Source organism: Brassica napus, chromosome C4, assembly GCF_020379485.1.
Source record: "Brassica napus cultivar Da-Ae chromosome C4, Da-Ae, whole genome shotgun sequence".
In the NCBI taxonomy this organism is placed as follows: Eukaryota; Viridiplantae; Streptophyta; class Magnoliopsida; order Brassicales; family Brassicaceae; genus Brassica; species Brassica napus.
The window spans coordinates 9,107,679-9,135,580 of NC_063447.1; the positions used below are offsets into that span (position 1 = coordinate 9,107,679).

Here is a 27,902-nt window from a genome sequence, read left to right on the forward strand (position 1 = left end):
ATTTATTTAGTCTAAGACCTCTAACTTGCTCTATCATTTTTTTTGCAGCTAATTTTTCAGGTGCATGACCAGTAGACATACTCGGAGAAACGCACAAGGAGAGTTAGTTACATTTAGCAACCAGGAGCCAGCAAGATTAGAAAGAACAAACCGTCAACAATCAGGGCCGAACGCCATAATGAGGGACTACGGCAATCAAGAGCAACTCACTGCTTAGTTGCAACAGATGCAACAACATATGCTTCAAATGCAGCAGACCATCCAAGCTCAGCAGGATGCTGCTGAACAGACTGCTCTCGCACGACAGGAACAACAGTCGCAGACTGCTCCAATCTGGATGAGAAACCTTCCTTGCAACATCCCTACTACTCATTCTGCCATAGTTCATCCACCCTGCACCAGGCAGGACTTCGAGATCAAGTCTGCTTTGATCGGTCTAGTACAGAGAAAGATGTTCTCTGGTCTCTCTACATAAATTCCAATGGAGCATATTGAGAGTTTCGAAAAAGTCTGCAGTTTCACTCGCGCGAATGGTGTGCCAGCAGACTAAATCAGGTGCATGTTATTCCCATTCTCTCTTAATGGAAAAGCTGCACGATGGTTGAACTCTCTCCCTACCGACTCTCTCACTTCATGGGAACAGGTCCGATCCGTGTTCCTCAGCCATTTCTACTCTATGGCAAGAACAGCTGCATTGAGGAACAAGATCACCTCCTTCAGACAGCTCACTGATGAGCCATTCTGTGACGCATGGGAGCGCTTCATTGACTATCGCAGAGAATGTCCTCACCATGGATTTGATGATGACTACCTCTTAGGAATTTTCTATGATGGAGTTGACAGGGAATTTCAGAGTGCTATGAACTCTGCCAGCAATGGAGACTTCATGACTCAGGCCACTGATGGAGCGTTTGAGCTGATTGAGAACATGGCTACTACCTCAGCCAAAAAGAACGAGGAGAGCGATTGCTCCAAGAAAGGGAACAGTTCCGACACCCATAAGATAGATGAGCTGACTGCTAAGGTTGATCAGCTACTGAAAAACAACCAAGGGAACATCTTCAACATGAAGCAAACTACGGCCGGGCAGATTCAGAACCAGAACCAGCTACAACCGCAGAGCAATCGACAAGCTGTTCCAGCTACCGGGAACAGTCAACCAGATGAGGTGAAGGGTCTGGGTATGATGATGCAACAACTGTTGTAGGGTATGGTGATTCAGGGAAATGCATTGAATCAGGTTTCTACAGACATCAACACCAGGATGGACAACATGTTCACTGAGTTGAATACAAAGTATGACACTGTGAGCAACCACATAAAGATGATTGATTTTCAGCTTGCTCAAACAGCTGAGAGTGTGAAGAGGCAACAAGGGACGCTCCTTGGAAAAACTGATAAAAATCCTAGGACTGAGCACTGTAATGCAATAGAGCAGTCGTTCGCTGAGACTGTTCTAGGCGCAGAAGAGAACACAGAACAGCCTGCTAGCTCTGAAGTTACTGCTCCCGACGAACCTATTGAGATTCCACCAGTGCGAGTCTATGTTCCCAAGGTTCCATATCCAATTCCACCTAGACATTTGATGGATCCCATTAGTGCAGAACAGCTGGTTGGGTTTAGGAAGATGGTGAGAAGGTTTCCTCAAAATATCTCATTTGAACTTGCTTGGGAGATTCGGCCATTGCATATGCTCTTCAAAAATTGCAGAGAATCTCAGGAGGAAATCAAGGCACTCTTTACTGAGGCACTAACACCATCACTGAAGGTACTGCCTAAGGTTGATGACCCTGGAAAGTTTGTTTTTCCTTGTTCCATTGCTGGAGTGGAAAACCCTGACATTTCTCACTTGATTCTCCAGAAGTTCTCAGCTGATCAGGTTACACTGAGTAGACTTAACTCCACCTAACTTGAACCTAATCTTGACAAAAATTCTTATGGTTATGGGCATTAGATCAGGGAAACGAGAATACACTCAGGACTTCTTATCTTTTTTATCCATCTTGCTGATCCTGAGTTGCTAGCTCATCTTTAGCTAGTTTCCAACCTGCACCTTAGCCTTTATTCCACTTTCATGCATTTTTTTTCCAGTGTCATATGTGCAGATATGTGCAAAAAGGTCGGAGAGGAAAGGATCAACGCAGCCTCTTACACATTACTGCTGCAGAAATTCAGTTAGAAAGGAAAACAAGCAGATTAAGGGAGCAACTGCTCCATAACCAATGAACTCTGCAAGAGCAGGGGTGGAGAACCAAAATGGTTGCGAAATCAGAACCACCAGTGGCACTCAGAACCATCATGTATTACCTCCTTCTTCGTCACATCACCATATCAGTTTCAAAAAAAACGAGAATAAGGTGATTGAGAAGGGGAAAAAATCAAAGAAACATGAGCCACTGGGAAGGTCGAGCAAAAAAGTGGGTACCAAGTTGAAAGATTGGAGAGCAGACAGATGATCTGATCATCCAGATGGCTGATCCAAAACGGAGAAGTCGTTCCAGAGGAAGCAAAAATGAGTAGAGGCTGTGGACATCAATTGATCTATCCTCTCTTGTCATTTTGTGTGATATCCTGCATCCTCTAAATGAAATGGTATCCCCTAAACACTCTTAACTCCACCATTAAATAGCTTGTTCCACACCTAGACCGTCTACCCTGAATATTGCATGTGATGAGAAGCTCACACTACTCTTAAATGAATGTAGGGAGTTTTGTCTTGATAGTGTTGCTTTTTCAGGTTTGAGATATAGATTATGGAGCCGATCTTGAACATCAGTCAGTGGGTTTTGGTAAGGGTGTGTTGTCCTAGTTTACTGCTTGTATGGTTCAGAGATTCGTGGTTAAAGTATGGTTGCTGAGAATAGGAGAGTTCCCACACTTTCAAACTTTCCTTCATGTTCTTGATACTTGACATTGTTTGAGGACAAACAAGGATCTAAGTCTGGGGGAATTGATATGTTGTGTTTTTGATACATTCTAACAATATTTTCTAAAGTGTTTTTGACTCTTTGTCGAGTCCTTTTAGTCCTTTTCGAGTCATGACAGGTCTGGAGTTGCATTGGATGGGAGATGGACCAGCTGGAACAAAAGAGGCAGAAAAGATTACATTTTGGTGACTTTCACGCAGAACAGTCTGAAGTGATTGTTCCCTATCGCGCGGAACACCCCGAGTGCATGTTCCAGCGGCAGAGATTTTTTAAGGAAACTACAACTTATATCGGGATTTGCCCTAATCTCTCTATTTTCTCTCCCGACCGCGTGTGGCTTCCATATAACTTCTTTTTCTGTTTTTCTATATTTTTCTACACTATTTTTACAGAAGAAACCAGCCCTAGAGTTTTAGACTTGACGATTTGCTACTTGTTAGGGAGAAGGCTCCATCTATCTTGCCCAGAGAAGATTATCATGAACCCTATTGCTTCTATTTTATTTTATATGCAGTGTTATTCAGTTTCAATCTTTGTGTTTTCTTGTTTCATGGCTGAGTAGTCAACTTGTTTAGTCTAGGGTATTAGGGTGTTAGATCCGTGAGTTAAACATAGATAAGTGAATCCATTGATTGTCTTCATTCATAACTGTTCTTAATGCTTGCATTAATCTGGCCGCTTAATGTTAGTTCCTAGGTTTAACTTGTTCATTAACCGTGTAATAGGTTGCTAGATCTGTTATGAATGAGCATTGCATCCCTAATCAGCGAAAGTAGATATTAGGGTGTTTTGTGAACATATCGGACTTGATCTTAATGTTTGTCATCGCGTCTCAGTCCAAACGACAGTTTAGGTACTGAGATCGATTGAAAAAAGTTGAAGCACCACGACACTGGGATGATCTATTTTAAGTGATCCAAGTTCTAGACTAGTGCTAAATTGAACTTGAATAATTGTTTGGCTCACATTTTTTTAACACCTGATCAACCATCCTAGGCTAGCATTATTTATAATCTGAAACCAAACTTACTTGTTTACTTGCTTTGTACGATTCACAATTTTAAAACCTCCATATTATTTTAGCTTAATATTGATCTCATAAAGATAAAGTGTAATCGTTGGTCTCTGTGGATTCGATCCTAAAGTGCTACATCGGCATACCATTCGATTGTGGTAGTGTGCACATTAGGTTAATTGGTGTGCGTATACACGTAATATCAACTTTCTACGATGGCCATGGTCTCATATGATGTTGTCTCTTCCACCACTTTTCTCTAATGTCGTCAATATTCATCCATTTCCCTACAGTCAATTTGAATTTAGGTTAGCATTAATTTCTTTCATGCAATCATAGACATTTCATAATTTCACTAATATGTATTATTCTATTTATTTTGTTTCATTCTCTTTGGATCTAAGATTTATATTTGAATTTGGGGTTTATATTTGGGTTTAGGGTTTATTATTTGGAAGGTGTGGGTTGAGGTTGGGGCTAGCATTAATTTCTTTCATGAAATCATAGTCATTTCATAATTTTATTAATACGTATTATGCTATTTATTTTATTTTATTCTATTTAGATTTAAGGTTTATATTTTAATAATGCTTCATATCATGTACTATTTACATATTTTGATATTTGGCTTAGAGTTTATATTTTTTTAGGGTTTAGTGATTAATGCTTTTGTTTTTGGGTTTAGTTCATGGAAGGTTTGGACTAACGTTGAGATAATCATTATTTCTGTCTATGCAATCATAGACATTTCCAATTTGAACAATATATATTATGCTATTTCGTTGGTTACTATTTTATTTGAATAATTCTTCATATTATATAGTTCATATTATATAATGTTTCATATTATGTACTATTTGCATATTTTGATAGTTGGATTAAAGTTTATATTTCCTTTTAGAGTTTAGTTTATAGAAAGTTTTGATTGATGTTGTATAAGCATTATCTATTTTCCTGCAATAATAGATATTTCAAAATTTGAACAATATGTGCTGTGCTATTTCGTTTGTACGCTACTATTCTATTTTAGTAATGTTTCATATTATGATGTGTATCGATGTGATTATCAGTATGCCACCAAAAAAGTGACGTCACTTACTCTTTCACTTGCAACTGGTAACTTTTTATGCATAGGAGCAATGGTTCGTGGCCTAAATGTGTGATATTGAATTAAGTCAAAATTATTGTCTCACTTTGTATGTCTTTCAAATGTAGCTACTACGTAAATACTAAATAGGCCCTTAAAAAACTGAAGGAATATTTTTATAAAAAAATCTTAAAAGGATCCAGCATATATGTCTACAAGGCCCAATTGATGATACTAGATTTCTACTATTAGGAGACGCTTTACCAGCAGGATTCTTAAGTTGATATACGAACTCGTTATATCGATCGTGTTTGTACATTCTCTTCCTCTTACAGTCTTAGCTCATTTTCTAATTGTAATGGTTTCATTCCAAATCATACAAGTTCCGGTGTATAGAACATAACGTGAGTGATTTGATTACGTTTCTATGATACTACGAATAGAAGGTCCATAACACAATGGTTATAAGTTATAACTTTACGCATCATCATCATCATCAGCTGACTTCAATTTGGCAAAAACATATGAGATTGCTTTCAAATATTAATCTTAAACTGCCAAAAACATTCTAGATTTTGATATTCTCCCTGGATGCAACACTGTCCTGAGTAAAATATTTGTCCATTAGGGCCACTAGAGAGAAGACAACAAATGGTCCCGATAAGATTGGGCCTACATTATTTGAAAGCTATAATCTTAACATATAATCATTCTTTTAATTATATTCAAAGATCAAAAATAGTAACATGAAATTCTCCAACCCTCCCTGCCACAAAACATAATGTCAAAACAGCGCTAGGCATAGGCCAGGAGGGAGGTATCGGGAAGTATTTGGGGTTGCCAGAGCATTTCGGCCGAAGGAAAAGGAATATCTTTGCATCCATTGTGAACCGAATCAAACAAAAAGCGCACGGCTGGACAACTAGATTCCTTTCGGGGGCGGGGAAGCTGGTTCTCCTCAAAACCGTACTAGCGGCAATGCCATCCTATGCTATGTCATGTTTTAAATTCTCTTTATCCCTATGTAAGCAGATTCAGTCGGTTCTTACCCGCTTCTGGTGGGATCTCAAGCCGGAGCATAAGAGACTTTGTTGGGTCGCATGGAACAAACTCACACTGCCCAAGTCAGTTGGAGGGCTTGGTTTTCGGGATATTGAGCACTTTAACGATGCGCTGTTAGCTAAGCTAACGTGGAGACTACTGAAGCACCCTACCTCCTTGCTTGGCCAGACGCTACTAGGGAAATACTGCCGGTCCACAAGCCTCTTCGATTGTCCTACAAGTGGTGCTATCTCTCATGGTTGGCGAGGGATCTTAGCGGACAGCGAAGTTTTAAAATTAGGAGTTGGCTGGGCTATTGGGAATGGAAGGGATATAAACCTGTGGAGTAAGAATTGGCTATCAACCAGTGAAGTTAAGCGTCCCATAGGCCCTCCCTCTTTTGAAGAACAAGACCTTACGGTGAGAGACCTCTTACATCCAGATTCATCAGAATGGAACCTCGAGGCTATACGGTCCTATCTGCCTCAGTATGAGGAATCAATCCGAGTAATCCACCCTAGCTCCTACAATATGGAAGATGCTCTAGTCTGGCTACCGGGAAAAACAGGTTGCTACACAACTAAGTCTGGCTATGCCCTGTCAAAGCTTGCGAGTGAAAGAGAGAAGCAACAACCGGTAATGAACCAGTTTGGTTGGAAGTCTTGCGTGTGGAATGTAGAGACTTCACCAAAACTGAAGATTTTTTTGTGGAAGCTAGCGAACAAAGCCGTTCCAGTGGGAGAGGCACTAGCTCGTAGAGGCATCAATGCCACAGTTACGTGTAAGCAATGTAATGCTCCTGAGAGCGAAATCCACACCTTTTTTCAGTGTCCTTTCACGAAAAAAGTTTGGGATCTCCTCCCTGCTATACATAAACCTTGCGCCTCGACCTCTATGATTCTAAACCTGATGGAGAGCTGTAGACGACTAATCACTCTCCCGCCCACAAGTATCTCGAAACCTCTGTTTCCTTGGCTGCTGTGGAACTTATGGACTAGTAGGAATCAACTCCTCTTTGAAGATAAAAAATTCTCTGAAATCGAAGTCATCAATAAGGCCCTTAGGGATGCGAAAGAATGGAGTCTCGCACAACCCCTAAGGGGGAAAAAAACAGCCAAGACATCGTCTCCTCCACCTTGCTACACTTCCTCTTCAACTGTTACTTGCTATACAGATGGAGCTTGGGATGCGCTGTCAAAATCTGGTCGAATGGGATGGTGTTTTAAGGATAATGCAGGTGATATTAAACTGCAGGGGGCATGCGCAAAGAGGTATATCAACTCGGCCTTAATGGCGGAGGCTTTGGCCATCAAAGCTGCTCTCGAAGCGGCATCTCAGCTGGGTCTCGGCGACCTAAGGTGTTTATCCGACTCTCGTAGTCTAGTGTTAATGCTCACAACGAACTCGTCTATTGTTGAGCTTCAAGGGATCCTCCACGACATCCGCGTGTTGAGTAGTTCTCTTACATCTATCTCCTTTTGTTTCATTTCTCGTTCAGAGAATGTTTTGGCTGATGGGTTAGCTAAGTCTGCCCTCCGCTCTTGTATGAAATCTCCCACTGTGGAGTAACTCTTGTTTTATTTTGATTGCAATGACTGAAGTATGGTTTGAACAAAAAAAAGAAATTCTCCAACTTCTGAGCTTCGAATATTAATCTTTCGTATTCGTGACACCACCACATTGTCCCCTCACCACTTTCGTCACGTCGCTACAATTTCATGGACCCAAGAACAATCACATTATATATAAAGCCTTAAAGATATCTCAATTATTGTTATAACATGTGTATTTCTGTGTCATGAATTTGTTTCAGCATAACATTTTATGTTTAAATGTCGTTCCAAATTCCAGTAAGAATGTCTGTATAGATACATATTCTGATGGATAAGTCACCAGACTTAGATCATCTCCAAAAGACACTCTAAAACTTCAAAAAAGAACTTCAAAACTTCAAATTTGAAGGAATTTTAAAACTTCAAATTTGAAGTTTTGGGAAGTGAAACTCTATATTTGAAGTTTCACTACTCAAATTTGAAGTTTCATATTTTTATTTGCATTTTAGTACCTACAATTACACATCACATTTATGATTCATAAATATTTTCTTCTTTATTGTTTTAATCCATATAAAAATTATATCTCATAAATATTTTAAGTTTTGTTTACAAAATTTAAGTTTACACATAAAATTAAAAGAAGTTTTAAAATATTTTAAACTAGATTTAGATAACAAAAATATACAAAAGAAACTTAACGAAAAAACTTTTAAAAAATTACATGAAGACATAACTATTACACATATTTAAATATAACAACAACACTAATAGTCATGTAAGTTTGATCCGGAACCTTCAAAATTTCCAAATATTGTCCAATTTGTTTTGTGTAACTGAAAATGGTTGTTGTTGATGATGATGATGTCTTTTCGTACAATTCTTTCTTGTTCATATTGAATATATTCATGAAGACGATTGGGGCGTGGGCATAAGGGTCTTTATGACACAATCAATAATTCGATTCATTTTCAATTAGGCCTGAAGACAATCACTAAATTCCATAATTCAATAATAATTCTAAATAATCAAACCCAAATAACTTTTAATAATAATTAATATTAAGTATTTTTTTGTCGTGTAAATCTTTGTTCATTAATATAATTGATAAAAGTTAATCTTTTAGCAATATTTATGTTTCTCTTTTACATTCTTTTTCTGATCTAATGTATTTACAAGTATTAATATCACCTAATTTCAACAATTTTTATCCCTAATCTACAAATTAAAAATGAGGAGAGCCATTTTTACTTCGAAATGCACTAGTAGATCATAAATGCATTACGAAAATCATTTTATGGAATAATATGGTATTTTGCTTGAAGTTTACTATTAATTAAGTTATTTTGTTTAAAATTTTATATTTTAATATAATATTTTATTAGTTAATAGTGTTGTAATATGTTTATATATGTGCTAGTTATTTACAAAAGTTTTATGAATTCAGATTGATTATGATAAATATAAGGACCATATTATAAAATACAAATAGTTTTGAAGTTGAGGTTGAAGTTTTGCTTTTGCAGAATAACACTTTTAAACTTCAAATATAGAGTTTGAGAAACTTCAAAATAGAGTTTCTTTTTGGAGACGTTCTTACTCTATTTTTTTATGGACTAAATCCCTTGATAGATATTGATATTTGTAAGCATAATCGTATAGTTCACATTATTTGCAAAAGACTAGCTAATTAATTAATATTTAGCAAAAAAAAAACTAGTTAATTGACTTTTACATATTCTTCGATATAAATTTAAACTATAAGGTGGAACGATGTAGTACTTTTCATTTGGAAGATTTTTCAAATATATCCAAAATTGATGAGCTAAGCTGAGAATAATATTACTATACAGAGTTTGTAGATTAGTAGAAAGGAATCATAATTTTGATATAGCGATGAAGAGAGGAGGATAGATTTCGTAGCAAGTGGACCACATTGTCTCAGCTGGTGCATGCCACGAAATGGTCCCTTCTTTTTCTCTTCCACCACCCTCAAACTTCCATAATGAATATACTCTACATATAATCATTTTATTTGTTTAGTGTTTGCCCAAAAATAAAAATAAAATTGTTTGGTGTTAGTAAAACGTATACTGGAAACGGGTTGTGAGTTAGTAAAAAAATCTAGATGTTGTTAACATCTTTTTATGAGAATCTCGCATTTGCATCATGTTTTGCTTACCTGAACCTTATGAACCTAGAATATATATATATATATATCACGACTTAATCTTAATTTGATGGTAAAAAAATAGAAATGCGAATCGCTTTATCATTTTTTAACTTTATGAACTTACAACTACGATTTTTCGCGACTTTGACCTTTGATAGTTATGACTAAAAGCGCAAGGATAAAAGGAAACATCCAAAAATATTCTAACAGTGCAAGCTCAAACTTTTTTCTACCTATGGTTCGAACATGTTCAACGCTCCCCAGGCTCAGGTGAATATTGTCAACCAAATACCAACTCAGGAAGATGTCTGATTGTTTATTATCATTATGTTATGTTTGCTGCTTATGATGGTTTCATCTTTTTGTGTATAAGAGTTGCCTATTTTTTCTGTAAGATGCAATTTATTCAATACATAGAAAAGAAAGATATATTGTGAAAAGGAAAAAAAAACATAAAATAAGATTCTGATATCTCTCATAGTTTATAATTATAAATAACTAAATATATATTGACATATTTTCAAGAGAAAAAGACAAAAATAGCACTAAATCAAGTTTTTGTTCCCAAACTAGCACTTAAGGTCAAAAGTCACAAAAATAGCACTTAATGTTTTATCAAAAGTCACAAACTTAGGGTTTAGAATTAAAGGATGGGGTTTAGGATTTAGGGTTTAGGGTTTAGGATTTAGAGTTTAAGGTTTAGGGTTTAGGGTTTAGGGTTTAGGGTTTAGGGCTTAGGGTTTAGTGTTTAGGGTTTAGGGTTTAGAGTTTAGGGTTTAGTGTTTAGGGTTTAGGGTTTAGTGTTTAGGGTTTAGGGTTTAGGGTTTAGAGTTGAGAAATGAGGTTTTGGGGATAAGATTTCAAATTTTGAAAAATAAAAAAATTAAATTTTTCAAAGGATAAATTTAGAAAGATGCTATTTTGGTCATTTTAGTTTTGGAGTGCTATTTTTGTGATATAAACTTAAAAATGTGCTATTTTGGAGATTTGCCCTATTTTCAATACATGATCCGTTAGATATTATTTTGTATGCCTTAAAATATTACAATGATTAATTATCTAAGAGCAATGTTGTATAAAGAAAGTGTCATGAGTCAAACGAGACGCCATGCGAAGCATCCATGAAGCCTTGGCATATTTATCTCCTATATATTATTTGTAAAACATTACAACTTTTTTTTGTACCCACATGTCATCACTATAATGATTTTTAGAATAATTAGAGAAATATGTTGGTCCATCTAATTATATAATAAATTTTTTATTAAACTAACCATAAATTCATTATTAATATCATTTATTATTTCCTTAAATAAAGATTACGGAATTGTCTAATATGGCTAAAGTATATATGACAATTAATGATTTTGAATAGTAAAAATCTGATAAAAAATAATGTATATTTTATCAAATTTTTTTAATTTTAAACTATTAAAATAATTAAAAAAAAATCACAATAACCATATTATAAAAATTTAGATTTTTCTGTATATGTTATATTTTGAATTTTAAAAAACGACTTCAAATTACTAAAACTGTTAAAAGTCTCACATTCAAATTTTGCGATCCATTATTTAAAATTTTTGTTATGACAAAATACAAATGATTACAAAATCATATAAATAAAAGTCTAATTTAATTAATCATTAAGATTTAAAATATATATGTATATATATCATTCTAAACTAAACTATAAACCATACTGAATAAATAAATATTTTAATTTCAAAATTTACTTTGAATAATTTTTTTTTATAAAAGTTTTGAACTAACATTGATAATTGTTTTTAAATTATAAATTACTAAAATTATTAATCCCACAATGAAAATTTTGTTATCAGTAATTTAAAGTTTTTGCTATTAAAGATGCACATGATCAAAAAAACATATGAGTAGAAAGCATCATTTAATAGACATTAATATTAAAAATATACTATGTATGTTAATATCATTTAAATTTAATTGCATATCCTATCAAATTTTTTAAAAAATTGTCTGGATTAATAAAATTGATTTATACGTTCGCACCAATTTAATTATATATGTAATAGTTACTGACTTTTAATTATTCAATATATATTTATTATTTCATAATATATAAGAACATATAATACATAAAATAATTTTTATTTATAATGTTTAAATCTAGTTACATGTTATAAGACATACAGCTATCGATCATTATATCGTTTTAATAAATCCACATGATTTATCTGATATCTCCACTTATAATTGTATAATTATTTCGAAGCTTCTACCTCTACAATATTAATTGTCTATTTAGATGGTTTAAGATATGATCATGATAGATATATCTCTCCTCCCGTGTCGCAATCTCTTAACTGGCGATGCGTGACAGGCACGTGTGTGAAAGGTACGTGCGAAATGGAATTGGAAGAGACTCACATGGCCCTTGCCTTTATAAAATATAAATTCACTGATACGATCTATGATTATTACTCTTTTTAATCATCTCTTTTATTTATGTGATCTACTGCATTTTACAGAAAAAAATAATACATTCGAGATTCAGAGCTTCTGAACAATAATACATTAATATTTCTTCAACCGTCGGTTATGATAACTATGGACATAAAATACATGCGTATTATAATGATACACAACTTTAGATATATGTATATATGTTTCAGGTGCGAGCAGTTTCCATGAAAGAGAACACACCAAATATGTTTCCGATTCGGGGAGGATACGTGTAATAAAAATTAGTTTTAAATACATAATAATTGGATACTGTCTGGTTTTACAAAATTTCTTAAAATTGACGTCATATCTTTTGTTTGTTGGTGGTCAGTTAGTTGGTTGATTTGTTGGTTTAACTGGTTGTTGAGTTTTTCTTCTTTTAATTTCTACCTCTTCTTTTTCATTTAATCCATTGACTAATGTTTAAAGTCTAAAGTATGATTTAATGTTATGGATTTATTCATATCTCTTTCGTGTTTTCGAATTTTTGGTATTAGAATCTACAAAGAATAGTAACTCATATTTTGTCAAAAAAAATAGTAACTCAAATATTTTATTATTCAATTTATAAATTTAAAAATATTTAATTTGATTTAAATTCCTATACAAGTATATACTTGAACAATATAAAGATTAATCCATCCACTTCTGTTTATTGAGAAAAAGTAAATAACACAAATTAAGTTAGAGAACCACTGGAAAATAAAAGTTAGAGAACCAAACTTTTGAGTTAATTTTCTAGCTTGGATGTTAGTATAACACTATTTACAACTACAACGTAAATGATGTTTTGTACTTTCAGCATAATAAATTTTTCTTTCATAACAAATCATTAATAAATTTATATATATTAATTCTAGATTATATATGTCAACAAATTCAAAATAATGTTACACTACAAGAAAACACATGCTTAACGACGAAATTTAACGAGTAAAAACAATCCTCGTAAATTTACGTCGAGTTTACGAGGAATTTAAGTGAAAAACTAAAGTCATCGTTATTTCCTCGTAACGTAACGACAAAAGTGCTTCGTCGTAAAGTGGATGTAATTTTACGAGTATTTTACGAGGAAAAACTATTTCCTCGTAAATACGACGTAAACTTTGCGTGTTATTTACGAGGAAATAGTTTACGTGTATTTAGCGAGGAAATTTTTGAACCCACCAACTTTGTAGGTGTTACACGTTTTTTTTTGCCACCTAATTAATTTTCGTCGTAAATTCATAGGAAACTTGCAACTACCAGATTCGAAATTTCCTATAAATATGGATGTTTGAACATCATTTTAAACACACCAACAACAAAAAACGTGAAAGAAAAAAAATGGCTGGCTCCGGGACTATTTACGAGTTGCGGAAGTGGATGTATATGCATAGAGATGCTAACGGGAGAGTGACGAAAGAATACCTTGCGGGTCTGGAGACATTTATGCATCAAGCAGATTCAACACCGCTCGCCCAAGAAAGTGGTAAGATGTTCTGTCCTTGTCGGAAATGCAACAATTCGAAACTGGCAAACCGTGAAAATGTTTGGAAGCATTTAATAAATAGAGGTTTCACGCCAAATTACTATATATGGTTTCAACATGGAGAAGGTTTTAATTATGATCAGAACGAAGCTAGTAGTAGTAATAGCAATTTTCAGGAAAAAGAACCGGTTGATCATCATTTGCATAATGAACATAGTTACCATCAGGAGGAGATGGTAGATTATGATAGGGTTCATGATATGGTAGCTGATGCATTCGTAGCTTATGATGAAGATGAAGAACCTAATATAGATGCAAAAATTTTTTACGAAATGTTAAACGCGGCGAATCAACCACTTTACAGTGGTTGTAGAGAAGGTCTCTCTAAATTGTCGTTAGCTGCTACAATGATAAATATTAAAACTGATCACAATCTACCTGAAAGTTGCATGAACGAATGGGCGGACTTGTTTAAAGAGTATTTGCCGGAAGACAATGTGTCTGCTGATTCTTATTATGAGATTCAGAAACTGGTTTATAGTCTTGGGTTGCCTTCGGAGATGATAGATGTTTGCATTGACAACTGCATGATCTATTGGGGAGATGATGAGAAGCTAGAAGAATGTCGATTCTGCAAGAAGCCACGATTCAAGCCGCAAGGACGGGGACGTAAAGGTACCGTACCAAAGGATGTGGTACCTACCAATTACAGACAGATTGAAAAGATTGTATCAATCAGAGCAGACTGCTGGAAAGATGAGATGGCATGCCGAGCATACTCAGACGGATGGTGAGATGACTCATCCATCAGATGCAAGAGCCTGGAAACATTTCAACAAAGTACATCCGGATTTCGCTAGCAATATCCGGAATGTGTATCTCGGATTATGCACAGATGGATTTAGTCCGTTCGGAATGTCAGGGAGACAATATTCATTGTGGCCAGTCTTTCTTACTCCATACAACCTGCCACCGGAGATGTGCATGCAACGGGAGTTACTATTCTTGACCATATTAATACCTGGTCCGAACCATCCAAAAAGGTCCCTGGATGTTTTCCTACAACCACTGATAAAAGAGTTGAAGGATTTGTGGTCAACAGGGGTGAGAACGTATGACTGTTCAACGAAGACGAATTTTACGATGCGAGCGATGCTTTTGTGGACCATAAGTGATTTTCCTGCCTATGGGATGTTGTCTGGATGGACTACACATGGGAGATTAGCTTGTCCATATTGTAATGGAACGACAGATGCGTTTCAACTGAAGAATGGTAGGAAGACAAGTTGGTTTGATTGTCACCGTCGATTTCTTCCCATTGGCCATCCTTACCGAAGAAACAAGAATTTGTTTAGGCACAAAAGGGTTGTGAGAGACACTCCTCCTCCATATCTAACTGGAGAACAAATTGAAGCGCAAATCGACTACTACGGAGCTAACGAAACAGTTCGTTGGGGTGGTAATTGGCATGTCCCTCGTAATATGCCAGATTCTTACGGTGTTCATCACAACTGGCACAAGAAGAGTATATTTTGGGAGTTGCCATATTGGAAGGATCTTCTTCTGCGCCACAACCTCGATGTGATGCATATAGAGAAGAATTTCTTTGAGAACATCATGAATACAATATTGAATGTCCCAGGGAAGACAAAAACAACATAAAATCGAGGTTGGACTTGCCGGATATTTGCTCAAGAAGCGAGTTACATATTAAAAGCAATGGACAAGTTCCCGTTCCGATATTCAGATTATCTTCAGAAAAAAAGTCGGTGTTGTTCAACTGGGTGGCATCAGAAGTGAAGTTCCCCGATGGGTATGTTTCGAATCTCTCTAGATGTGTTGAAAAGGGTCAAAAGTTCTCCGGGATGAAGAGTCATGATTGTCATGTCTTTATGCAACGACTACTGCCCTTTGCATTTGCGGAGCTACTTCCAACAAACGTACATGAAGCACTTGCAGGTACGTAGTGTATTATATCACAATAATTTACAAAATAATATATGACTAACAATGTGTTTAATTTTTTTTTGAATATAAAAGGCATTGGAGCATTTTTCAGGGATCTGAGCACACGCACTCTTAAAGAAGAAGTTGTGGAACAGCTTCAGGAGAACATTCTCATCTTATTGTGCAACTTGGAGAAGATATTTCCTCTCGGATTTTTTGACGTCATGGAGCATCTAGCTGTCCACCTCCCATATGAGGCATTGCTTCGTGGACCTGTACATTACGGATGGATGTATCAGTATGAGCGAGCCATGAAATATTTGAAGGGAAAAGCAAAGAACCTCGCCAAAGTTGAAGGTTCTATAATTGCTGGAAGTTTGACGGAAGAAGTTTCTCACTTCACATCGTACTACTTTGCGTCAAAAGTACGTACCCGGAGAAGAGCTCCAAGAAGATATGATGATGGTGGTGTTGCGCCAACATATGCAGTTGCTGGTGTTCCAGACATCTTTAGCCAGATTGGGCGACTCGGTGGGAAGTCTAAAGAGGTTTGGTGGTCGAGTGAACAAGACGCTCATAGTGCACACACCTATATTCTACTCAATTGCGAAGATCCATTGATGCGTTATTTTGAAAGGTAACATATATTGACACTTCGAAACACATATAAGTATAATTAATTGTATAATTGCGAGAGATTCATTCCTATAAAATGTGATTTTACAGCCTATTTGTTTCTCAAGTCGAAGAAACATTTCCTGGTATATCCACAAGTGACGTAGACAAAAGGAAAGATCAACACTTCATTAAGTGGTTGCGGAATCAGGTATTAACTCAAACTTTTTTTTCATACATGATCTGTATTTCATTAACATTCTCTTTATTTTTGCAGGTTGATTATGACGACGACGATGCAGATTATCCTAAGTGGTTACACGAAGTAATTCAATCTCCACTTGTAAAGGTCACCACATCACAGATGTATTTCACACGAGGCTATACTTTTCATACATATGACTATGGTAGACAGCGGGCGACCAGTAACTATGGAATATGTGTGAAAGGGGAAACAGATTTCTACGGGATCTTGACGGAGATTATTGAAGTCGAATTTCCAGGGATACTGAAGCTGAAATGCGTCCTCTTCAAATGTGAATGGTTCGACCCCGTCGTCAACAGAGGTGTTCGGTCTAACAAATTCGGTGTAGTTGATGTCAACGGTGGACGAAGGTACAACAAATTCGAGCCTTTCATCTTAGCTTCAAAGCAGACCAAGTTAGCTTCCTTCCATACCCTCGGATGAGAGATTCAGGTATAAATTGGTTAGCAGTGATCAAAGTTACACCTCGAGGACGAATCATCAGTGGAGAAGAACCACCATTGCAAGAAGAACAGATAAATGAAGTCGAGGAACCTGAACAAGAAATTGATGACATCCTTCTCATTGATCCGCATAATCACGAGTACGAAGATCTTACCGATGATGCCACAGACGAAGCTGTTGAAGACGAGTTTAATAAAAATGATGATGTTTCTAGTGATGACGAGAATGTCGATGTATCCGATTGATGTATTTGTTTTATGAATAAGATGAGGGAGTTTGTTTTATGAATAAGATAATGTGGGGTTTGTTTTATGAATAAGGTAATGTGGGAGTTTGTTTTATGAATAAGCAAATGTGGGAATTGTGGTTTGGAATGAAAATAAAGATGGGGTTTGGAATATATGAAGTAGAAAATAAGGAATATGGGGTTTGGGGTTTCGGATTCTAGGGATTTAAACATAACACTCGTGAATTCCACGTAAGCACAAATCGTCGTAAAGTCCTCGTAGGTCAACGAGGACATAACGACGAAATATAAAATAAAGAACGCGGGACTCGTTAATTCCACGTAGGATGAAATCGTCGTAAATACCACGTAGGATGATATCGTCGTAAATACCACGTAGGATGAAATCGTCGTAAATACCACGTAGGGTGAAATCGTCGTAAATACCACGTAGGATGAAATCGTCGTACATATCACGTAAGACAACGAGGAAATAACGACAAAACTTAAAAATAAAGATGGGGTTTGGAATATATGAAGTAGAAAATAAGGAATATGGGGTTTCGGGTTTGGGGTTTCGGGTTTCGGGTTTGGGGTTTGGGGTTTCGGGTTTCAGATTTCGGGTTTGGGGTTCTAGGGATTTAAACATAACACTCGTTAAAAATAACGACAAAACTTAAAAATAAAGATGGGGTTTGGAATATATGAAGTAGAAAATAAGGAATATGGGGTTTCCGGTTTGGGGTTTTGGGTTTCGGGTTTCGAGTTTGGGGTTTCGGGTTTCGGGTTTCGGGTTCTAGGGATTTAAACATAACACTCGTTAAAAATAACGACGAAACTTAAAAATAAAGATGGGGTTTGGAATATATGAAGTAGAAAATAAGGAATATGGGGTTTCGGATTTGGGGTTTCGGGTTTCGGGTTTCGGGTTTGGGGTTTTGGGTTTGGGGTTTCGGGTTTGGGGGTTGGGGTTTAGGGTTTGGGGTTTGGGGTTTGGGGTTTTGGGTTTGGGGTTTGGGGTTTCGGGTTGGGGGTTTCGGGTTTGGGGTTTGGGGTTAAGGGTTTCGGGTTTCGGGTTTCGGATTCTAGGGATTTAAACATAACACTCGTTAATTCCACGTAAGCACAAATCGTCGTAAAGTCCTCGTATGATGAAATCGTCGTAAATACCACGTAAGATGAAATCGTCGTAAATACCACGTAAAAGGATTTAAACAAAACACTCGTTAATTCCACGTAAGCAGAAATCATCGTAAACACCACGTAAAAGGATTTAAACATAAAACCCGTTAATTCCACGTAAGTACAAATCGTCGTAAATATCTCGTAGTGTAAAAACAAGAAAAAAAGTAAAATGAGAGAAATACCAGATTAACATGTGGCAAGACTTCCAGCAATTATAATACGTAAGTCTCGCCCACATTAATTCTAATATCTTCTCCTTTTCCTATTTTTTTCAAATATATATAATTTGAATAGGATTTTGCTGAGGAATGTGATTTGAGATAAGGTGTGATTTGGGAGTTTGTGTGTGGTTTGAGAAAGAGAGTTGTGGGTATATTTATAGGAAAGTAAGCCTCGATAATTCCTCGTATAAAAAAACACGGGCCTTTGTGATTCCTCGCAATTTCCTCGTACAAAAAAACACGGGCCTTTGTAACTGCTCGCGATTTCGTCGTAAACTTACGAGGAATTTGCGACGATATGTAATCTTATATATACACCCGAGCGCTCACTCTTTCTTTCCTCTCTACTTCCTCTCCATTTCGTAGCAATGGTAAGCCTCTCTGATTCCTCTCTAATTTGGTTAGTTTAGGATAGATTAGGTGGTTAGTATAGGGAATTTAGATAGGTTTGCGGATTTTATGTTATTTAGTGTTGATTAGGTGGATAATGTTGGAAAATATATTGTTGATGTTAATTTTAAAATTTTAATTTTTTTCCCAGGTTCGAAAATGAAGACTTACTGCCCATTACAGAGAGATCTTCGGTGAGCCGGGTAGTCGTTTAGACCCGGCCTCTTCTTCCGCTCCCGGTTCTTCGGGTCAGGAGACTGTCCCCGAGACTCAGTACACTCAGAGAGTCTCTGGGTCTACTTCTTCTAGTGCACCATCGGCTCCTCATGTGCCTTCCTCGATGGCTCATCCGACGATGCCTCCTCCTGTGTCTCCTCCGATGGCCGCCGATATTCATCCTGATTTGATGGTGCCTCCGAGTGCTCCTTACTCGCAGTACACTGTAGAGGACATTCTCAGTCTGCCAGGCAGAGAAGGTTTACCAGTCATCGACCCAGACCGACCGGACGGAACTTTGTGGTATGTTGCATTAATTTTTTTTTAATTCGTTTAAATTTCTTTTATAACATTAAAAAATAATTTATATTTAAAATTTGTATTTTCCAGGTGGGGGTAGACGGATGTCTTGCATCGGACGTAACCAACACGATCAAGGGTTACTTCTCCATGCCACATCCAAACTGGAGTAAGACGCCTCACTACGTCATAAAGACGTGGTTCAAAATTTACGATGTAAGTTTCTATTAATTAATTATATATACTTTAATTTTTTCATGATTTATATATATACTTTCTAAAAAACTAATTGTTAATTTATTTTTTACAACAGCAAAAATATAATTGGGCCTTGGGGATCACTGAGAGGGTGAGGAAGAAGTTTAACGCGAAGGCGAAAGCTCGCTTGTTGGACACGGTCTCCAACTGGAAGGGTGACTGGATCGTGAAGGGTTATGAGCGTGGCAAACCCGCTGAGCTCACCACAGATGTGTGGGATGGCCTCATCCGTTATTGGCGCCTTCCTGATTCCATTAGAATCGCCGAGGCTTGCTCTAACTCCCGTAACACGGTCGATGAGCACGGAAACGGGCCGATGCTTCACACTACGGGGCAAAAACCCCACGCCGGTGTCCGTTTGGAAATGGTAATTAAATATTTTATTAAATATTTTTTTTTAATATATATATTTTATTCTAACTTTTTAAAATGTTTTTTAGGCCAAAGAGACGGGACATCTCCCGTCTCTTATGGAACTTTACGAGAGGACCCAAAAGAACAAGGCGGGCATATTTGTAGATGGCAAGTCCGAGCAAATCTACAACGACGTAGTTGCTCGGGTTGAAGACCGCCAGACTCAGCTGACTCAGCAGTCTACCGACGGATTACCCGTCACCTTATCCACACTTGAAGTGGATAAGATTAACGAGGAGGTAAATTTTCAAAAAAATTATTTTTTTATTATTCATTTAATATAACTTTAAATTTTTACTTACAATATTTATTTTTTGTTTTTAAGGTTGTCCATAAAAAAAAGGGACGGACGTTGGGGATTGGTTCCGTCAACGATGTTCCGAGAGCGACATCGTCTTATGGTCAGCGACGGGATGATGAAGTCACTGAGCTGCGTAGAGAGTCCGCTCAGCTGCGTAACGAGTTGACCGCGACAAAATCTCGTATGGGTGGAGTCGAGGGCTTCTTGGACGTTATTGCGGCCACAAATCCGGAATGGGAGTCCATGTTGAGGAACATGCGACAACAACATCCCATTCAAGGCGAGTCATCCGACGTACATAACGAGGCGGATGTTACGAGGAGGAGTGATGAATTCTACCAGGCGATGAACGACCCTTAGTTTTTTTTTCGGTTGTTGTATTATATAAATTCAAAACTTATTTATATATAAAATATTTTCATATTGATTTATTTTTATTTAAAATTTTAATTTATTATTAAATTAAATAATTTTAATTATTTTTTAATTATATTTTTAAATTCTGGAAAATAATAAAAACGAAGTAAATTCGTAGCTAATGTACGACCTCTTTACGTGGAAACCTTACAAGGAAATGACGAGAAATAGTAAACGAGTATTTTACGAGGAAACATTTACGAGAAAATAACGAGGAAAGATAAACGAGTATTGTACGAGGAAATCCTTTCGTGGTTGTTACGTGTATTTTGCGAGGAAACGCTTTCAAGGTATTTACGTGTAGATTACGAGGAACTCGTTTCGAGGTATTTACGAGAAAATATAGCGACGTCCTTACGTGGAATATTGACGTGGTCTTTACGACGAAAAGCTCTACTTCGTCTTTACGACGAAATATATTCCTCGCTAAGTTACGACGAATTAGCGAGGAAATATGTGTTAAGACAGATGAGTAACGAGCAAACGCGCTTCCTCGCTAATTCGTCATAAAGCCTCTTTTACGACGAACTAACGAGGAAAACCGCCCTCGTTAAGATTATGTTTTCTTGTAGTGTTATAAAAATTGAAAATAAATATAAATACATTTAACCAACTTTTATTATTCAGAACATATATGAGTTAATTAAGAATATGACAAATAAAAGGAATGTCGAGTTGAAATTATTTTAATTTGAAAAGAAAAAAGGGTAGGATTGAACTCTTTACCTTTTATACTTTTTTTGTTACAAAAACGGTTATATTAATCTAAACGTCCAATAGGTTCGAAGAAATAAAACTGGAAGTAAATTCAATGGTAAGTTAAATACAAAGAACTGATACAACGAAAATAGAGATAGTTGTGTTTAATAAGTGAAAAAACCCGAAGAAGCGCTTTACTCTAGATCCGGAAACTAATATTCGAAACAACAAATGATAGTCGAATAAAACGATATTGAAATATCAATATGAAGCTGAAATATTGATCAGTAATAACTATCGGTGAGAGACTCCAGAATCTTAGGTAATATCGAAAGAGCGAAGTTTAGCTGACTTATTTGACACTGAAACAAGCACAAACTCTTTACCTCTTATAAAACATAATCAAGTTTGGTGTCCAGTGGAATTCAATCGGGAGATTGGTTTCATATAGACGCTCACTCCGGGAGCCATGAATTCAATAGTAAATTAAAATTTTGAATTCAATATGGACTGGACTAACATTTAATGTGACCTAATATTCTGCTTTCTTTAGGAATCACAATTACTTTTATGCCACGTGCAACATATATTTGTAGTCCCCTAGTACGGAAAGTTTCAATTAACTTTTTAAAACTGCGGTTATTGACACATAACTAACTTTCAAAATAGTTTTAATAAAATATCATTGCCATTCCTCTGTACATATCACGGTAAACGATGTTTCTGACCAAATATGAGGCCAATTTGGTCCAGTGGTTTGACCAAAGGTTCATTAATGCTTATACATCAAGAAGTCTGGGGTTCAATTTCCGGAGAAAGTGGAATAATGCGAATTAAGAAAGAAAAAAGTTTACAAGAGATCTTCAGCATGGCGCAAGGAGTACCGTCAAGCGTGGATCTCATAGAGCGGCTCAGGTGATACAATCAGACGTGAATTCTCATACGGCAGGTAGAATTGTCGGCTGTAGAATTGTCTGTAATATGTCTACTAATTGTAATAGCATAATTATCCAGCGTTAAAAAAAAAAAACAAATATCAAAACGCTGTTTGATTTAAACCCAATAATTTGTGATACACTATTGAAATGATAAAATAAACCTTATAGCATCGCTTAAAAAGAAAATATTACACTGTAAGGCAACTTTAAGTTTGTAATAACAACATAAGGCAGTTATGACTACTGAGATAGTTTTTGTTAACTAAAGTCATTGGTGTAACTAAAATGGTCCCACAATTTTTGGAAATTAATATTTTTTCTCAATTTCTCGGGACTACACGTTTGAAACCTAAAAACATATCAGAAATTATCAAAACTTATTTTCTTTACATCGTCGCACTTTACTCATTCTCCGTCGCATCTCTTTTTTTTCGCCACAACTCTTTTTTCTCCGCCACAATTAATCCTTGTCATCTTCGGTATGTGTTTTGCAACTCGTCTCTGTCGTCGCTGTGACCTAAGCTCTCGCCGCCGTCGAAACGTCATATCTTCTCCTTCACCGCAAGGTGAAACAGTGGTGGTTCGAGCTCGCTATACCGTGCTGTGTCTCGACTCATCTTTCCTCGTCGTGATTCATCGTCGCCGTGACCTTCATGCCTCTCCGACGCACTCTGAAACTGGCACGATAAGCTTGAGAGCAACAATGTCTAATTTGCGCATTTTTGCAGATTTGGTCCCTAAACTTATTTGTTATTTATTTTTAACCCAATACTTTTAAAATGTGAAAGTTGGTCCTTAATTTCGTCCTAAACTTCAGAAACAACATTTTAACCCCTTGTAGTAGGAATACATCTATGAAAATACAATAAAAATAGCTAAAGACACACCTAAATGACATAAACGATAAACAAATATGAAGTATCATATTGTACTACATTACATATGTACAACAATAAACTATGTACACAACTTTTTTTACCATCCACATGTACAACAATACACATGTACATCAGATTCATTTCTTGTTGTTGCCTTCGTCGCTTCCTTCTCTTTGTTGCCTCTGTCTTGCCTCTTTCATCTCGATGAGCAACAATAATAAGATACTCAAAATCATTAGAATCATCAGATATCATAACTTGTGCAGTGTACAAAAGAACCAGTGTACATCTGAATTTTAAAAAATACATTGTACATGTGGACAGTGAATACATGCGTACACGTTGACGATATTTTGCGGTGCTAAATGTTTTGCTCCCATCTTGATCCAATTACAGGTCTAGTCGTGAGTATTGTTAAGTTCCAATGTAACCTCTATTTCTGGTGTCTAAGATATCTTGATCCAATGTGATTTTTCAGTTGTTCTCGTAGAATATTTACACAAGTCTTATCTCACTATGTACAAAGATAATGAAGAAAAAAATCAAGAAGTCATGGGGAAGTTGCTCAAATGATGTTTGAACATAAATGACAAACCAAATAATCTAGGACACAATGGTACTTCCTTTGTAGATGGATTTGTGAGCGTTAATGCTTTGTTTGGATTCAGCCACCATATGCACGTTAAAAACATCTGCAACAATATGTCCCCATATGTACGTTTTCTGGACATGTACGGATTTACAAGCACTACAAAACATCTTAACGTATAGCTACATCTACACATGTACACAGAGTTTCCAACTTGTCCATATGTACACTATCTGATCATGTACATTGTTACTACTACTACAATGAAGGTGAATGTCAATATTCATTACATCTTGTAAGATATCGCAACGTGTACATTGGTATTTAACATGTCCACATGCACTCTTTTTATCAATATATTGTGTACACATCACAGTGTACATTGTCTACCGTGTCCACATCACCGTGTCCACATTAAACACAACACGTTAAAAACATGAAATATATGCAATTTAAACTCTGTGTCCCATGTACAATGGTTTCACCTTCTCCATATGTACGCTTTCTCGACTTGTACATATTTACAAGTATTACAAAACATCTAAAAGTTTAGCACTGTCTACACACCTTGTCCAATGTTGTTTCATGTCCACATGTACATTCACCCGTCTTATTGGAAAAATTTCCACGAACACTTTGTTTTTCTAAGGCAACTATGTACACAACACTTCTCAATTTCCTAATATTCATTACGGGATTATGCCGCGGTTATCCACTCGTTATTTTAATTGAACTAAACGCGTACATCGGTTTCTTCCATGCACACATTTTCTTGTCAGCGTTGTTTGTTGTCCACATGTACACATATTTAATGTACATCCCCCCCCCCCTTTACCAAAAAACCTATCACAATTTTATCGCCATGTACAGATGAACAATGTACATTTGTATCTTCCAAGTATGTTGTTCTCATGTTGTCCATATGGACACTGAACATAACATCGTTATTTATTGTCCACATGTACACATATGTAATGTACATCCACCCGTAAAACACAACTACAAGTTTAGCATCATGTAAATATGTATGAGGTTTCCATGTTGTCCATATGGACACTCACCAAGTACATGTATAAATTTACCAATATTACACAACATCTAAAGATTACTCACTATGTACACATGTACAAAGGTTTTTGCTTTGTGCATATGTACACTATTTGGCAATGTTCAAACCTACCAATATCAGAACATAGCTGAATGCAATATCTGATAAAATAGTGTACATACTTGTAAAAAAAATTTCTAAGTATATGTTAAACACGCAAACACCTTTAGATGTGTTTACAAATTATTAATATAATAGTATACATACACATTATTATCCATGTGTACGACCCATGAATGTGTACATATTTTGTTTAATTTCAATTTTTTAATCAGCGACATTTTAGTAAATATGTCTTCGACTTTCCCAGAATTTTAGGGTTTTCTGCAAAACTTTTACGGCCGCTATTGATTTCTTTCACATAATCTTTCATTCTTTTACGTTTTAATTATAGTTTACATTTCAAGATCATAGTTTTATCATTTATAAAATGTTTTTCAAATTCAGATTTTAAAAATAGTGATTTTTTTTGTCAAGGGAGATGAGTTAAAGAGCACAAGGGAACGAATTGAAACACGGCCACCGCAGCGGATTTCGAACATAACAACCACCGCGGCACAAGAGAGATAAATTGAAGAGCACGACGTGGAGGAAGAATCTGTTTGTGTTGATTTCACGGCGAAGGAGAAGACGAACTAACAATTTTGTAATCCAGCTCGACTAAGATTCACCCGCAGTAACAGAGGATGACCAGGAAACATGGCGAAGAAGAGTTGCAACACAGATGACCTGAGATTTAGAGGTTGATGAAGAGTGAGATGTGAAGAAGAAGTTTTTTTTTTTTTTCAGAGTTACGTTTGTCTACTTTTGAGAAAGAGAAGAAACATAATAAATTTTAGAAAATGTATAGTTTAATTAGATAAAAATAGTCTAATTAATGATGGTTTGGTTTCTAGTCATAAAAAACTATTCTAATAGTAACAACTGTCCTAGAATGTAACGAAAACTGTCTTATAGTGTAAAATGTTCGTTTAAAAAAGTTTAAAATACTTCTAAGAATAAATTGGAAGAAAGCTACGAGGAAAGACGACGAGAAGAGGAAATTTTTTTATTTTTTTTTTTTTATTTTTTTTTTTTGGAACACGAGAAGAGGAAAATAGAATCATTTATTATAATAAATACGAGAACAGCGTAACAGGAAAAATGTAGTACTGAATTATATTGAATGAATCCCAACCAAACAACATTAAATTATCAAGCCATTAATATAATACAACAACCAAATAAAAGAAGAAATAAATGTAAATAAATAAATATATAGACGTTAAAATAAGTAAAGAAATAGACCCCACTAAGCCTCTCTGTTCTCCCCCTCTTCAAACCCTTAAAATCTTCCCTCCCTCCCTGACTCCATTAACTCTCTCAGTTTCTTACTTTGAATCTAATCCCCAAGCAAATAAAAAGGTATTTTACTGTCCTATTTTTCTTAAGAAAATAATAGAAAAAATGAAAATCCCATTTGTGAACAAGAACCACTCTTCGTTTTCGTGTTCTTCAAATTCAAATTCAGTTTCATCATCAACAAATTCCACTTCATGGGCATGGCCTTCTTGTCATCAAAACCCTAAGACCATATCGTTCAGAGCCACCATCACTTTCACCAACCCTATCCACGAGCAAGAAGACGATGAGGTTGACCAACCTGAGATCAAAGAGTCGATAGAGAGTGTGATAAAAGGTCTAAGATCTTCAGAGAGACTCATCTTCGAAATCAAAGGAGAATCCAACTCTATACTCGAAGAAGCTACAACTAGGCGAGTACAAGAAGAGGAAGAAGAAAAAGAAGAAGAAGCAGAGGAGGAAGAGGAAGGTTTCTTGCTCTTGTCCTTGGAATCAAGCGACCCTTACTCTGACTTCAAGAGATCCATGGAGGAGATGGTTGAGGCACACTCGCTTCACCACGACTGGAGAAGCCTCGAGCAGCTTCTTGTCCAGTTCTTGAAAGTCAACGCCAAGACCAGCCATCGATACATCTTCGCCGCTTTTGTCGATCTACTCTTGAACTTAACACTACACACGAATGAACCCATCAGTAACAACATTGCCAAAGACGAAATGGACGGCGTTTCTGAGTCACGCGCCGCCGCCGGAGAGGCTAGCACTTCTTATTGTACCAGTATAGGTCTTGGAGAATCTCCCTTATCTCCTTTGTCGTTCTACACGTCGTGTTCTTCGTCTTCTTCCTCCGATGAGACTTCATCCACGTCCGTACGATTCTTGCCGTTGTCTTCGTTGTTAGAGATGGATGAGAAAACTAAAGACATTTTGGTTTAGAATGATTTTCTTTATTTCTTCTTAATTTGTACTATTTTTAGTTTAATGAAAATTTGTGCAGAATCGTAACATTGGCTACCTTGAATATTTGCTATATTGGTATGTATTGTGTTTACTTATTAATTTTCTCAATTATGCGGAATTTTTTTTTTTTTCGTTATGTAGGATGATTAATGTAGTTCGATCGACCAATCTTATTTGATGAAAACAACCGGTTAGTTGATACTTCCTCCGTTTCAAAAAAGTAGACTTTTTCAAAAAAGTAGACTTTTTCAAAAAAATAGATTTTTTTGAAAAAAATTGTTTCATAAATATAGATTTTTTATATTTTTTATGAAAAAGTTGTGACCTTCGAAAAAATTAATTGATTTTATTAAAATACTATTGGTTAAAAATTATTGAAAATTGAAAATTACAAAAAACGATATATTTATTATAATGATTTAATGTGTTTTTTAATATATGTAAA

At 36.0% G+C, this 27,902-nt stretch overlaps 1 protein-coding gene and 1 non-coding gene across 2 annotated transcripts; one reads left to right on the forward strand and one right to left on the reverse strand.

Moving 5' to 3' along the window:
* Positions 1-691: 691 nt before the first annotated feature.
* Positions 692-798, reverse strand: LOC125586716. Its single transcript, XR_007323252.1, has one exon. It is a non-coding gene; the product is annotated as a small nucleolar RNA R71 (small nucleolar RNA).
* A 25,436-nt stretch (positions 799-26,234) lies between these two features.
* Positions 26,235-27,593, forward strand: LOC106396963 (transcription repressor OFP15). Its single transcript, XM_013837479.3, has one exon. The coding sequence runs from the start codon at positions 26,606-26,608 to the stop codon at positions 27,431-27,433; it is 828 nt and encodes a 275-aa protein (XP_013692933.1). The 5' UTR covers positions 26,235-26,605; the 3' UTR covers positions 27,434-27,593.
* Positions 27,594-27,902: the final 309 nt, after the last annotated feature.

Excerpts from the sequence above, each read along its gene's own strand:
- LOC106396963 (XM_013837479.3), top strand. The coding sequence starts at position 26,606 with ATGAAAATCCCATTTGTGAACAAGAACCACTCTTCGTTTTCGTGTTCT.